Genomic DNA, 13,721 nt, shown 5'->3' with positions numbered 1-13,721 from the left:
ATCATCCGCACATGAAAGATTTTGCACCAGGTATACTATCATTTTTAGAGGCTCTTTCAGCTCCAGGCAACACGGTGTAATTGGAGACAGCAACATGATTGATCATCTGCACTTGAAAAAATTTCAGATGCAGCACTGGGACAGTGCACATCAGACGCTAAGATACAATACATATATGCAGTAGGGGGCAGTGGTTAGCGATGGCAAGAAAGGCAGTGTCACGAGGTGTGAGAGGCAGGAGAGGGACCATGCTTGTGACAACCACCATGCGCACACCTCGTGCCACCGTTTTTGTCTCTCTTCCTCCTCCCTCCTTCCTCCTTCGCCCACTGGCCATTGCTATCTATCATAAGCCATGTAGTACATACCAATGGCTCTTCTCATTTCTCACCTTCTCCTTCCTATTGTACTGTGTCTGTCTCCTGTTCTTGGTAGAACGAACAGGCCGGGGAAATTTTTTGTTGGTGTGAGAGAATGAAGCTGCCAGCATGATCTGGTTGTCAGGCATGGGCCAAATACCATGCTTCAGTACTGCGATTGTCCCGTGTTTTCGCGATTTGGTTGTCGTGTCGAGGCGCGAAGGGAATTGTGGATTCTTGATGTTGATGAGCATTGTGAGTGAGGTGTGGGTTTGGTTAGTAGAGGTAGAAGAATCATTGTTCTTGCAAGTTTCAGTAAGAGGTAAGGATGCATGGAGTTTGGCTCCATCAGATCATGTTGCAGCTTCACTCTCTCACCACCAACAAAAGATCTGAAGGGGATTGTGCAATTTGTTCATTTCTTCCTCATCCTGTGATGAAGTATGAAAAGAAGGTAGATTTTCTGATCTCTAACCTAGTCATATGATTTCTTTTGTTTATTAGATCTTCCATTATGGTGGTTCTCTTTCTTTGAGAGTTTCATGGTGTCTTCTCATTTTCATGATTTTGCTTTTGTTCTACTTTGCAAAAGCTTTGTCTCATGCATAATTCTCCACCTTTTTCATCTCATATCAATCAACATGTGTTATTATTTACAGAAGTATTGACCTGCTTCAGATGTATGGAAATATTTTTTTAAGGGAAAGTTGCATGGAATTATCTATTGCTTAAGCAGTTTAACCCATTAAACAAAGTTCAGTCTTAGTGTGATAGAACTAAAGAAGGGAAGGAAAACCGATGATTATTTGTCACACACAGTTTCAAATGTTGTTCATTTATTATCCTCTTGAAAGCATTTTCTTGGGCGAGTTTTAACACACTTTCTAAAAAATCTTGAAAACATTTTCTGCGGCAATTCTGGTAATTTTCTTCCAACTTTGCTAGAGTTAAAAAATTCAAGTTGATAACTTGTGCAGTAGAATGTCGTGATTGTATCTTCAATCATTTCCATTTCCTACTTCAGCAGTAGAGTTATGGTACCTTTGTGTAAAATGTCTACTTCTCCAAAGAACAAAATGTTTGTGGTGGATGCAATGAAAGTTAATCCATGATTTAACTACCATGTAGAATGTGAAGTTACCAAATAAATGGTGAACAGAACATAATACAATTTTGGATGGACAATAAACTTGCAAAGTATGTGTGCTGTGGAAGTAAAACCTGCACATTAATACATTATAACAAATTAACAGTGCTGAATAAATCTTGCAGACATTCCAATTGGGGACTATTGAGTATAAAACACTTGGAGGACACCATTATTGTGAAATATCTGAGACACAAAATCAATGTTCATAGTCAAATGTCAGAGACATAAATTTACAAAAAAAGGATAATATATCCAAAAGGCCATGTCATTTCCACAAGTAAAATAAGCACAAGAACCCTTAATTGAGCTACAGTTAGGTACAGATTAACCTAATATGTTCATGTGCAATTATATTCCTTGCCTCCAAAAGGCCATGCAACTCATGGACTGCATTCACTACTAGACCATAAAATTAGATTATGATGTTTGTGCTTGACAGAGACATACATCATGCTACTCCTTTAGGCTTCCTATTCAGTCACAATTTCAAGCACATTCCATGGAAGTCGACTTGCATTATAAGCTCAACTTGATATATTTTTTTTATCACAATTTACTTCTGGGTCGTTTTGGCCATATTATTAGCACATTCCATGCTAATAATAGCATTATGATCTCAAACTTGATAGTTGTTTTTTTTAAAATCACGGTTTACTTGTGGTTTTCTTTGTTTTTTTGCAATTACATAAAATACTTGATAATTGTTTTTTTAACCACGGTTTACTTGTGGTTTTGGCAATTACACACCACCACATGTACACTACACTCACAAATCCATGAATGTATTCTAAATACATGCTCAAAGAGATGGAGGCTCGTTTTTCAGCTTTGTGTAGTTGAATGAAAACGAACACATATAGTTTCTAACTTGTTGCTGATTAATTAGCTCTAGTGATTACTATTTCTGAAAATTGGATAAAAGCATCACGTCGACTAAAAAATTAAGAGGGTGGAAAAATCTTGACTTGGTGGGACAGATGGTATCGAAAGTTTCTAAAGACATGTCTCAGTGGTAAAAAGGTAGAGAAAAAAGAATGATAGACATGGAATAGGAATTTATGTAATAAGAATATCAAAAGTGAAACTCAATGCTCTCTCTTTTTTGTGTAAATATAAAGGTCAAGCCCCAAAGAGAATAACAAGTGGAATTTGAGTAACATGAATACTAGCACAGATATCTTTATGTAGATAAAATTCAAGTGTGAAAGAGTCAGTATGTTTTTTTTATGTCCAGTGTTTATGATATAAAGCTCTTTTTTGTAATAAATATTCATAAGTTTGAGAACAATCGGACGGTTTGGAAAGAAACTTATTAAACTAGGTCATCAGAGTTCAGAACATGTATGCAATTGTCAGATATTGCAGATGAGGCAGTCAGCTGGAAGCATCAAGAGTTTTCCCAAACTCTTTTTTCCCCTTCTTCCTCACTGTATTTGTCTCTTGTATGCAACGTTACGATGTAGGAGTACAAGACAAGACTTGTGTATTCCCTAAAAAACGAGTTTACGAAACACACGTCCAAAAGAGACTTAATCCAGGTGTGGTTCCTGAAGAGAAATATTAGATATAGCAAGTTATGCACTCACTTCGGTTCCACGATTATTGTTGTTTTGGGTTCCTTAATTATTGTTTGGACAGAACGTAGTTAAATTTTTACATTACCTATTAATAACTTTTAAAATATTTAATTTAAACAAGTATAAATAAGCTATAAAGAGTATTTTAATAAAAGTAAATATTTATTATATATATTAATAGAAAATTACAGTCAACGATAGATTTACAAAACCACTATCATTGCCTAAAATGATAATAAGAATTATCAAATTGAAAGGAGTAAGAGTTAACTTTGAACACAATAATCTGCAAATGGTTCCATTCCAGATTGCAATTCAGCGGAACAAGAATAACTAACCATCAGTCATAAGGACAGTCGTTCTATTGATGATGGACGTCAATAGTTACAAATTATCTAGGCAATCAAATTTCAGCATCAGAATGAACAGCGTATATGGCAATATCAACAGACAACAGGTAAAAGTAGTGATGCCATCACAGCGATGCGAAAACTGCAAAGCAAAATATCGATCCATGGGAGTATGTATGTTCAGTTCGAATCACTTCGCTCGCAGCAGCGAGGAAGTCGAAAGCTTATTCACGACTCATCTAGCAAAACTTGACGATAAAAGCCTATCTCAAGTTCTTCATACAAGCATTGACAAGACATCGCAAAGTTACACAGAAGGTCTGAAACGAAAGAGCATGCGTGCTGCTCATGGAGACGAGCCGAATTAGCTTACGCTTCATCGAGGGCAAGAACACCTGGGAGGGTCTTGCCTTCCAGCAACTCCAAGCTAGCGCCACCACCGGTGGAGATGTGGCTCATCTTGTCGGCCAGCCCAGCCTTCTCGACAGCAGCAACAGAGTCGCCACCGCCAATGATGGTCGTGACGCCCTTGGTGGTAGTAAGCTCAGCCAACTTCTTAGCAATTGCCTGATGAAAGAGAGACTGTTTAGCGACCAAAAAAAAGAAAGAAAATGGAGGAGATCAGTGGATGTGATGCAATTGTACTAACATCAGTGCCTGCTGCAAACTTCTCAAACTCAAAGACTCCCATAGGTCCGTTCCAAATGATAGTGTTACAGGTGTCCAATGCTCCACTGAAAGTCTTGATGGCATCTGGGCCAACATCAAGACCCATCCAACCTTCCGGGATAGCGGAGGCAGCAACAGTCTGAAAATGATGTAATAGTGAACACCAAAACAATTAACATAAGTTTGTGCAAATAATTTAAGTAACAGTTGCACCACGATTATACAACACATCCATCTAGTGAGTGAATTAACATCCCATGTTGACATTCACAGAACACCTGACAGCCTTTCTTATCAAGCATTTTTGGAGATACAAGTGAAGACTGAAGAACAATGAATGGTAAAAACAAACACATGAGCTACTTTAATTGTACGATGTTTGATAATGAACATGTCAAAAGTCAGTTCGACATATTAAGCTATCTTTATAAATAATTCAATTTACTACTTGTGCATAAATAAAGTTGCAGAACTGCATAAGTGAACACACCTTGCTTTCAGCATCTGCCGCAAACTTGTCAGCCACTACAACATCAGTGGGAAGCAAAAGAGAAACGCCCTTCGCCTTTGCCTTCTCAATAAGTGAAGTTGCAAGCTCAAGTTTGTCTTCCTCCACAAGAGATTTTCCAACTGCATATCCCTGGGCTTTGTAGAATGTGAAGATCATACCACCACCAAGGATGAGGACATCAACCTTTGCCAACAAAGACTCGATCACGCCAATCTTAGTCGAGACCTTGGATCCACCAACGATTGCTGCAAATGGCTTCTTTGGGTTGGCAACAGCTCCAACAAGATAGTCGAGTTCCTGCAGTAATTAAACCTCAGTACAACTGTATTTTTTTTTAATTCTGACATAAGCATTAGGAAACATCCATCTGCAGAATCCTTTGAAGATTGAACATAGACAAATATATGAGATGCATTTGATTGATTTAATCTCAAACCTCTCTCAAATTCTATGACATCTCCTAGAATAAATTGGGTGGCTGCCAATCCTAAGGGTGGTATTACTTCTTTGAGATGAACACAAAATAGGATGGTTGAGGGTTTAGGTGAATAGTGTATATGAATATAATTCCTACTTGTGTGTTATATAACTGCAGCCTGCAGGACATATGTATTGATAGGAATAAGTATTTACGCAAAACTTGACCAGGACTGAGATTTCGTTTCAGCAATACCTTCTGCATCAGGAAGCCAGCAACAGCAGGCTTCAAAAACTTGGTCACTCCCTCTGTTGAAGCATGAGCTCTGTGTGCAGTGCCGAAAGCATCATTTACATAGAGGTCAGCGACAGATGCAAGCTTCTTAGCAAACTCAGGATCATTCTTTTCCTCCTCCTTGTAGAATCTAACATTCTCTAGGAGTAGAACACCACCCTCTGGCAAAGCAGCAGCCAATTTCTCGACTTCCTCACCAATGCAGTCATTGGCCATCACAACCTAATTATGCATACAAACAGATCAGAAAAATACAAGAACTGTTGTCTAGTACAGCAACACAAAATTTAAGTGTGAGAAACAGCTATCACTCCATAACATACATCAACTCCAAGGAGCTCAGACAAGCGGGGAACAAGAGGCTTCAAGCTGTACTTGGGGGTGACACCCTTCGGACGGCCCTGGAGGTTACAAGTTACAAGATAGCACATGAGAAAATGGAAAGGCAACAGTCACAGAGCTTACAATTGATAGTAATTCATTGTGTTTCTGTTCACAGTAGACACTGCAAGCATATAAATTCTTTTACATACAAGAGTTAAGACAAAAAGGTTGCATTGGTCTGGAAATGAACTCTTAATCCAAGGTTACTATGAACTTACACCAAGTCATCTTGAAACCAACCATAAGCATATAATCCAAGGTTACTCATCTTTTCGTAAAGAATAACCATTTTAGTTTGTATAATTCTAAAATCAGTACACTCTGTTGAAAGCTGACATGGTACAAAAAATTACACGTCTGTTGTAAAAACAATAATTTGGTTGAAAGGAGACAGATGACCTAGACGGCTAGACCTATACATGTGATCATGCTATACAGTCAAATTGAAGATAAATGCTAGATGTAATGTACATGCAAAATGCAGAAGAAGGAGCTTGGTGTCTCTGTGATCTGATTTGGTTATTATCTCCCACTTAATGAACATTTGATGATCAATAGGAGTAGATAAGGAACTTGCATTGGATGAGCAACAAAAGACAGACAATCATCAGCGACCAAATGCATCTGTGATGGCCTTACAGAGTGATCATGCCATTCTAAAATAAAGGTCAAACCTTCATGCCGTCATGCTGAATATGAAGAATTGAAAATAATTTTAGTATAATGGAAGCCCAGTTGGATCAGGCAGATTCTTTGTTAGAAATGCACAACCAAAGCGAAAGACAAGCTCAGACGTCAGCAACAGCATTAAAATTTTAAAATGCACTGGTCCAAGTACAATAATCACAGTCGAAGTTCATTTTGGGCACTGATGACAATAAAGAAAAATTAGTAGCACATCTACCTCGTCTGAAAGTACATAAATTAAGGCAAGCCCATTATTGACTTATTGTCCGTCTGTCATGAATGCTAATCGATTTTATGCTACAAAATCAAAAATATCAATTTCAACTACAACACAAAAAAATGGACCACCTTTGCCTCGATCACATCGAATCCGTAGAAGTCGAGACTACGCTGATCACTATGAACCTAACCAAGGTTTTGATCCAAATTCCAGTACTAACGACAAAAATCTTAAAGCAGCATATCCGCACGAACCTAAATCTCATCATCAAAAGCATCCCCAAAAATCTACTCCAGTAAAAAAGCATCAAAGCGTGGGGGTTGTCAAGGATCGTGGTGGGGCGGTAGTATAGTGGGTCGCTCACTCACCAGATGGCTGGCGAGGACGACCTTGGCGCCCTTCTCGAGGAGGAACTTGACGGTGGGCACGGAGGCGCGGATGCGGGTGTCGTCGGTGATCTTCTGCGCGTCGTCGAGCGGCACGTTGAGGTCGGCCCGCACGAACACCTTCTTCCCCCTGAGATCCGCCTCCCCAAGCGTCCCCACGCTCCTCTTGGTCGCCATTTGCTCCTCCCCCCCTGCGCCACCAAATCCAACCCCGCAAACGTCACAGGAGATCCCCCCGCAGGCAGCAGATCCGAGCGAACGCTCGATCGGAGGAGGGGGCTCACCTTGGAATGGATCGGATCGGATCGAATCGAGCGAGAGGAAGACGAAGGCGAAGCTTTTGGATGCGATGCGGCGACGCAGAGGGGAGGCGGCTTCTTTATAGAGGCGAGGCCAACGAATGGGGGAGGGGAGAATATTCGCATCTCGGCGCTGGCTGACATGTGGGGCCCGGATGGCAGTGTGGCTTGGAGGCGGGGTAAGAAGAGCGGGTGCGGCGCCTGCGGGTTGCGGTGGGCCCATGGATTGGGGATCGACGGCGAGGCTTCGACGGTATTGGAAATGAAGGTTCTGGAAGGTGGGCGGCCGTCTTGTTGCCGTCGATGTTGCTGCTGCTGCTCCGACTGAAACATTAATGTGAGATCTGAATGAAAGAATGAAAACGGATGTGCCATTGGTTTTTTTTTGTCTCATGTTGTTCCGCAGTTTGTGTGCTTGGAATCATGCCTATTAAATCTGGACACTTCAACCGATCACGGTTCATCGTCTCCATGATTTTTAGTGGAGATTCATACATATTGCCAGTGATATAGCAATAAACTTTTCTTTACCAGTGACTCGTTGTGTCCACGTGTATTAGAATCTGCCCATGCTCCTACTCCTCTCAATTGGGGTGACCGAATGCCTTATATGCCCAGTAGAGGGCACATCTATAGAGGTTTGGTAGACGCAAAAGCCTCCCGTCGATGGTACTTGATGCCCAACACGTATTGTGCCAAGCACACGTAACACTGGATACTTTATGCTCCACACTATTGTGTTAACGGACTTGTCGCATCGAGGGCCTCTTGAAACTTTACAGATTTTTGTCGGGCTTAATGCGTAGGCTGAGTTTGTAATCAACCTTATAAATGCTTCATTCTTAACAAAAGTGGATGGCCATTCCAGGGCCTTGTTGGCAAAAAAGAGTAGGTCGAGCGACCGTCCAAGCTCATTTGTCGCCGTCATAACTATAAATCGTCATTGATGACCAAAAAAATTAGCTAGTCACTGGAAAACACTATTAGGCGTATCAGAAAACACTATTACTCGCACATTCTTTGGGTAAACATGAAAAATAGGGGTATCCCCTACATGTCCCATCGTTCTCACCATCATCATCCCCTAGATCCATTTAGAGAACTGAGGAAATCTAATAAATGTCATTGACAAATGTTAAAGTTTAAGAAATACCATAAATGATGCAAGTTTTAAAAAATGTCATCATATAAATGATTTTGTTTAAACAAATGACATCATTGTTTGGGTTATGTCCATCTTGTGCCATTAAATATATTGTTCATCTTATAGCACTTAATGAATGGTTGTTATTGCAACTCTAACAACAATGATATTTCTTAGCCAAAATCGTTTGTTAGATGTCATTTTGTGGAATAGTCATCTATGACATTTGTTAGTATTATTTGTTTATCAATGACATTTCTTAGATTTTCTCTAGAGATAACCTCCATGTGTACGATATGCATACACCCATAACATGCATGCATGTGTACCTTATTTGTAACTAGAAGAGAAGCGGCCAAAAAAAAGCTAAGAAAAGCATTGAGTAGGTCACTCTCACCAATGAACCCACCATTGCGCTACTATGACTACGAGTGTATCGATCCAACCGTCAAATTCAAGCGAGATTTTTTATTTTTATATATTTTTGTATTTCTTTTATAAAATAGATTTTAGAACAACCACTGGCTAGGCACTAAAATCGATGGCAAACATTTACTGGAGGAAGGGCGATGGCTGTTGGATGGAGCGTGGCACATTTGCAGGTGGCCCCTTGATACCCTATAGTTGGGCTTTTATCCCTTGGTCGGGAGCTGCCCGCAAATGTGGCTATTACGCAAGTAGCCCCCTTGCCGTCTAGTAGGAGAGCGCTTTAAGTATGAGCAGGGGAGCCTACAAAATCACCCGAGAGACATAAAAACCATGATTCGAGTGTCCTTTGTTAAAACAACGATAACTTTCGAACTCAAAATCAAGGAAAAAAAAGTATATCCACATACATATATAGAAAAAGTTACATCGGTCTCTCTCATTTGTTGGGTTCAACGAAATCAGAATCGTGAAATTTCATTTGCAAGATTGTGTTTTTGAGACGAGAAGCTTTAGAAACCCGTTCGGTATAACTTTCGAAACTTCTAAAGGTCACATGGTTCGTCCATTGAGCTTAGAATTGATATGGTTGGTTTCCGTGTACTCCTAGGTCAATAGAAAATATAAAAAAATAATAAAATGTATGCAAAATTCACACCCAATGTCCAACGGTCGCCCCTTCCCCCTCTTGTCATTTGCTACCGCATGCGTTTGGAGGCTAGATTTGCTATTTTTTTTAAAAAAAATACTAAAGATATAAAAAATACAAAAAATGTTCGAGGGACGGGTTGGACAGTTGGACTGAGCGAGAGAAGTGTCCGCACTTCGGACAGAGTGTCCAAGGCTCCCATTGTTTCGCTTTTTGCAGGAATAAGCGAAAACGAGTTTTTACAAACGAAAAATAATTTGTAGATAAAACTTTTATATACGTGTCCATAGCGACTCAAAAGCGAAATGTGTAAAACAAACCATGATAAAAAAATCACAAAATCTAGTTCATAATTACGTTCTAAAATTCAAATTTTGGCGTATAAGCAGTTGCAACTGCGAAATGATAGAGCCCAAATTACTGTTGGGCTCAAGTTCGACAAGGCCCAAATAGTTCCTGAACAGATGGGCCGGTAATCCCGAGCTACGCAGCATGTCGGCCCGACCCACGTAAGCCAGCTTCCGACCAGTTGGCGTCGATCCGAAAGCGCAAATCCGCCGCACCTCCGCGAGACGAGGCCGCAGCAATGGCGACCACCGCCTCCTCCTCCTCCCCGCCCCTCGCCTCCGCCTCCTCCTCCGGCCACTTCCTGCCTTGCCCGCGCCGCCGGAGCCGGAGGGCCCGCCCTCGCCTCCGCCTCCGCCTCCGGGCGGGCTCCTCCCTCAAGGAGTGGGGGGACTTCGAGGACGCCGTCAGGAGCCGGGACCTCCCCCGCGCGCTCCGCTTCCTGCAGTCCGTCGAGCCTCCCCCGGCGGGGTCCGCCGGGGCCGTGGCGCGGGCGCCGCTCCCCGTGCCCCCCGGGAGGGACTGGGAGGTGCTGGACGCCTGCATCGACGCCGACGACATGCGGCTCGTGGGTCGGGCGTACCAGTTCCTCGCGGACCGCGGGGTGCTCGCCGGCTTCGGCAAGTGCAAGAACATCGGTGAGCGATTTGGTGTGCGATTTGAGGGTCATACGGTGCGAACTGACTTCAATTTGAGCATAACATGGTCGTGGGATTCAGTTTGATAGGACGCAGAAGGATTGGCAACTCGATAATTTGATGTATTATCGAATCCCACAATGTGACTAGCATCTAGAATTTACTGTCAGGATATTTTTGTCAAGATAACATATATTCAGGTTATCTTTTGGACTGATGTTATATCCTCCTGACCGCTTTGAGTGCATTTTATTTGCTGCAGTTTTGGAGGGGCCAAGAGAAGTCACACCAACTGTTCTGAAGGAGATGACAGGTTTGGAAGGTGAGAATTGTGATGCCATCCCTTTTCTTATGGATTTCTTTCAGACAGTATAGGATTGGAGTCCTTAAATGAATGACCACACTTCCTTTTCGTAACGAATTCATACTGAAATACTCAGTAGTCATTAGGAACACATCTTACAGAATGGTGAAAGTTTCTTTCTTCTATTATGGATTGTGATTGTATTATGTAGAGCTCTCAATTTTCGTTTGATTCCTTTTCTCAGCTACAAAGCTTGCACCGAAGAAGTGGGGTCTCTCAGGAAGTTCTTCTTATGTTCTTATTGGATTTCTTGGAGGTGTATCTTATCTTCTAACTCAAGGAGTAGATTTACGGCCTAACTTGGCTGCCATATTGGGATTAGTAACAGCAGATGCAATGTTTCTTGGTGGTACTTGTGCTGCTCAAATTTCATGTTTTTGGCCTCCTTACAAGCGCCGGATCCTTGTACATGAAGCAGGCCATCTTCTTACCGGTATTGTTTTCCTTAAGAACTTTTTTCCACTCTCTGCTGTCTCCGGCTCATCTAACTAATGCAAAAAGTTTAGGATGGTTCCTAATACGCTTGTTTTTTTTTCTAATATGCATCTTACATTACATCTGACTCATGAGATTGTAATTCATTAACCTAACACTTCTCACTTTTAATATGCATAGCTTATCTAATGGGTTGCCCCATACGAGGAGTCATTTTAGATCCATTTGTGGCATTGCGAATGGGCATTCAAGGCCAGGTACAGTTGTTAGTAGTTTTTATTTGTTGTTGGATAGGGAGTATCTATCATAATTTTATTAGTTTTCTCTTGTCAATTAACTTGTATAGAGTAGTGTAACTTCTGTCACTTGATAACTTCGAGTGCCCTTTTTAATTTTTATTTCCTTGGTTTGTAAATCTTCCAAACAAGTTATCTTTGTATTCTACTATTCTTTGTTTTGTTGGTTTACACCTTTTGTACTTCATATACAGAACTGTTTTCGTTACAAAGGTCTGTAACAGAGTATCTTTCTTGATATTCTGTCCCAATCATGCCTTTAATGGTAAATACATTGATATTCTGCTATGAGGTTCATTCTCATATTTGTTGGGCTCACCTTCTTAGTAGATTATTAGACTCTCACTTGCTTTGCCCTGTAGAGCTTCTGAGCCTGCGTATTTATTGTAGTCCTTTTATTTTCCAAAGGATCTCAGTTATGACATTTGATTATTATGTAGACTTTCACATTTAATTATTATATAGACCTTCAAATGTTATCGTTATAGATAACTGAAGTGATAGCGTTTCATACCTTTGCAGGCAGGGACTCAGTTCTGGGATGAAAAAATGGAAAAAGAACTTGCCGACGGCCGTCTGTCAATAACAGCATTTGACAGGTAGACAAAATATTCCGCCTTGGATGTTGGTACTTGGAGATCTTTGATGACATTTCTTCTTCATATAAGCTAAATTTGAATGCATGAATTGCAGATATTGCATGATTTTATTCGCTGGAATTGCTGCAGAAGCACTCGTTTATGGGGAGGCAGAAGGGGGAGAAAATGATGAAAATCTGTTCAGGAGTTTGTGCATTCTACTAGATCCCCCACTCTCTGTTGCTCAGGTTCGTATTGTTCTGTTTTCTAATCTTCTTGATTGAAACATATATAGTCAACACATATTTCTCCGTTACTTATCAGATGGCAAATCGAGCTCGGTGGTCAGTCATGCAATCCTACAACCTTTTAAAGTGGCACAAGAAAGCGCATAGAGCTGCTGCCAAAGCACTGGAAAGTGGATATAGTCTTAGCACCGTTATTAGGAGAATAGAAGAAGCCATCTCCTCTGACAGATAGCTGGACAAACTGATCTCTTAAATTGTTCCTACGAATCAATATTCCCCGGCAGCTTGCATAATATGCAGAGATGGATTTCAAAATTTGGTTCCTTGGTAGCAGCAAGGAAAGATTGGTAGCCATCAATTAGAATTTGAAGTTGTGAATATTACGGTGCTCCAGGCTGTAGACACTCCCTTGATGTGGGTAAAAGTGGCCAAATCATGTGGGATTTATTAGAGCAACTGCTATTAAGATTTATGAGTTGTATAGAATATATAGCTACTATATTTTCCAGAGGAGAGAATATAGATGGTCATGTTGATTCAGCTATTATGAAATGTACATAGATAGGAGATATTGACTCATCATGAATGTAAAATAAAATACATAGGTAGACGTAGGCCCGTTCGGATAAGATAACTTATTCGGCATGAAAAGCGTAACAATAGATTAGTACATGATTATACCGTTTAGCAGTTCGGGAAGCGTGCGTGCGGAAAACGAGAGGGATAAGATAACTTATCTAACTCCCGAACGTGGCCATAATCTGAAACTGTATCACGACTGTTTTCTTCCATTTAACAGTGTGATAATCGGTAACACGTTCGAACTTTGAACAGCCAGGCGTTCGAACTTTGAAAAAAAAATCATTCACAATTTTGTTTTTGTACTACCTCCGTTTGTGATTACTTGTCGCTGGACATTGTTTAATCTTTATGTATAAACTTTGACCACTTTTTTTTATAAAAAGATATATATATATATATATACCTAAAAATATGGCGTCTCTTAAAACATAAGCACGAAATTTTTTTTTTCACAACTTTAATGATTTACAAAATCATTAGTGCTCAGAGTTACCACAATAAAAGTTAAAGTTAGTATAGTAAAGATCATATACACGGAGGTATGTAAAATAAACCGATCTGTAGAGTTTAAACTTTATCTTAAAAATAGATCTAACTTCTAGTACATTCTTATCTACACTCGCAACCAATTACTATATAATGAGGGATATTTTGGCATTTTCTTCAATATACAAATATTCCATTGAGATTCCTATATAAGATACTATGATGA

General features: G+C 40.4%; 2 protein-coding genes across 2 annotated transcripts; one reads left to right on the top strand and one right to left on the bottom strand.

The window, feature by feature from the left end:
- Nucleotides 1-3,553: 3,553 nt before the first annotated feature.
- Nucleotides 3,554-7,380, bottom strand: LOC102702530 (phosphoglycerate kinase, cytosolic). Its single transcript, XM_006646873.3, has 7 exons — nucleotides 7,290-7,380; nucleotides 6,988-7,196; nucleotides 5,652-5,729; nucleotides 5,290-5,550; nucleotides 4,596-4,913; nucleotides 4,086-4,244; nucleotides 3,554-4,003 (listed from the first exon to the last, which is right to left on the bottom strand). Exons 2-7 carry the CDS (start codon nucleotides 7,180-7,182, stop codon nucleotides 3,806-3,808), a joined length of 1,209 nt encoding a protein of 402 aa, XP_006646936.1. The 5' UTR covers nucleotides 7,183-7,196; nucleotides 7,290-7,380; the 3' UTR covers nucleotides 3,554-3,805.
- A 2,688-nt stretch (nucleotides 7,381-10,068) lies between these two features.
- On the top strand, nucleotides 10,069-12,935 carry LOC102702250. The gene is made up of 7 exons (XM_006646872.3): nucleotides 10,069-10,506; nucleotides 10,769-10,828; nucleotides 11,055-11,303; nucleotides 11,486-11,562; nucleotides 12,124-12,200; nucleotides 12,295-12,427; nucleotides 12,504-12,935. The coding sequence occupies exons 1-7, from the start codon at nucleotides 10,110-10,112 to the stop codon at nucleotides 12,657-12,659; spliced, it is 1,149 nt and encodes a 382-aa protein (XP_006646935.2). The 5' UTR covers nucleotides 10,069-10,109; the 3' UTR covers nucleotides 12,660-12,935.
- Nucleotides 12,936-13,721: the final 786 nt, after the last annotated feature.

Source organism: Oryza brachyantha, chromosome 2 (assembly GCF_000231095.2).
Source record: "Oryza brachyantha chromosome 2, ObraRS2, whole genome shotgun sequence".
Lineage (NCBI taxonomy): Eukaryota > Viridiplantae > Streptophyta > Magnoliopsida > Poales > Poaceae > Oryza > Oryza brachyantha.
This window is presented reverse-complemented; position numbering and strand designations above follow the sequence as displayed.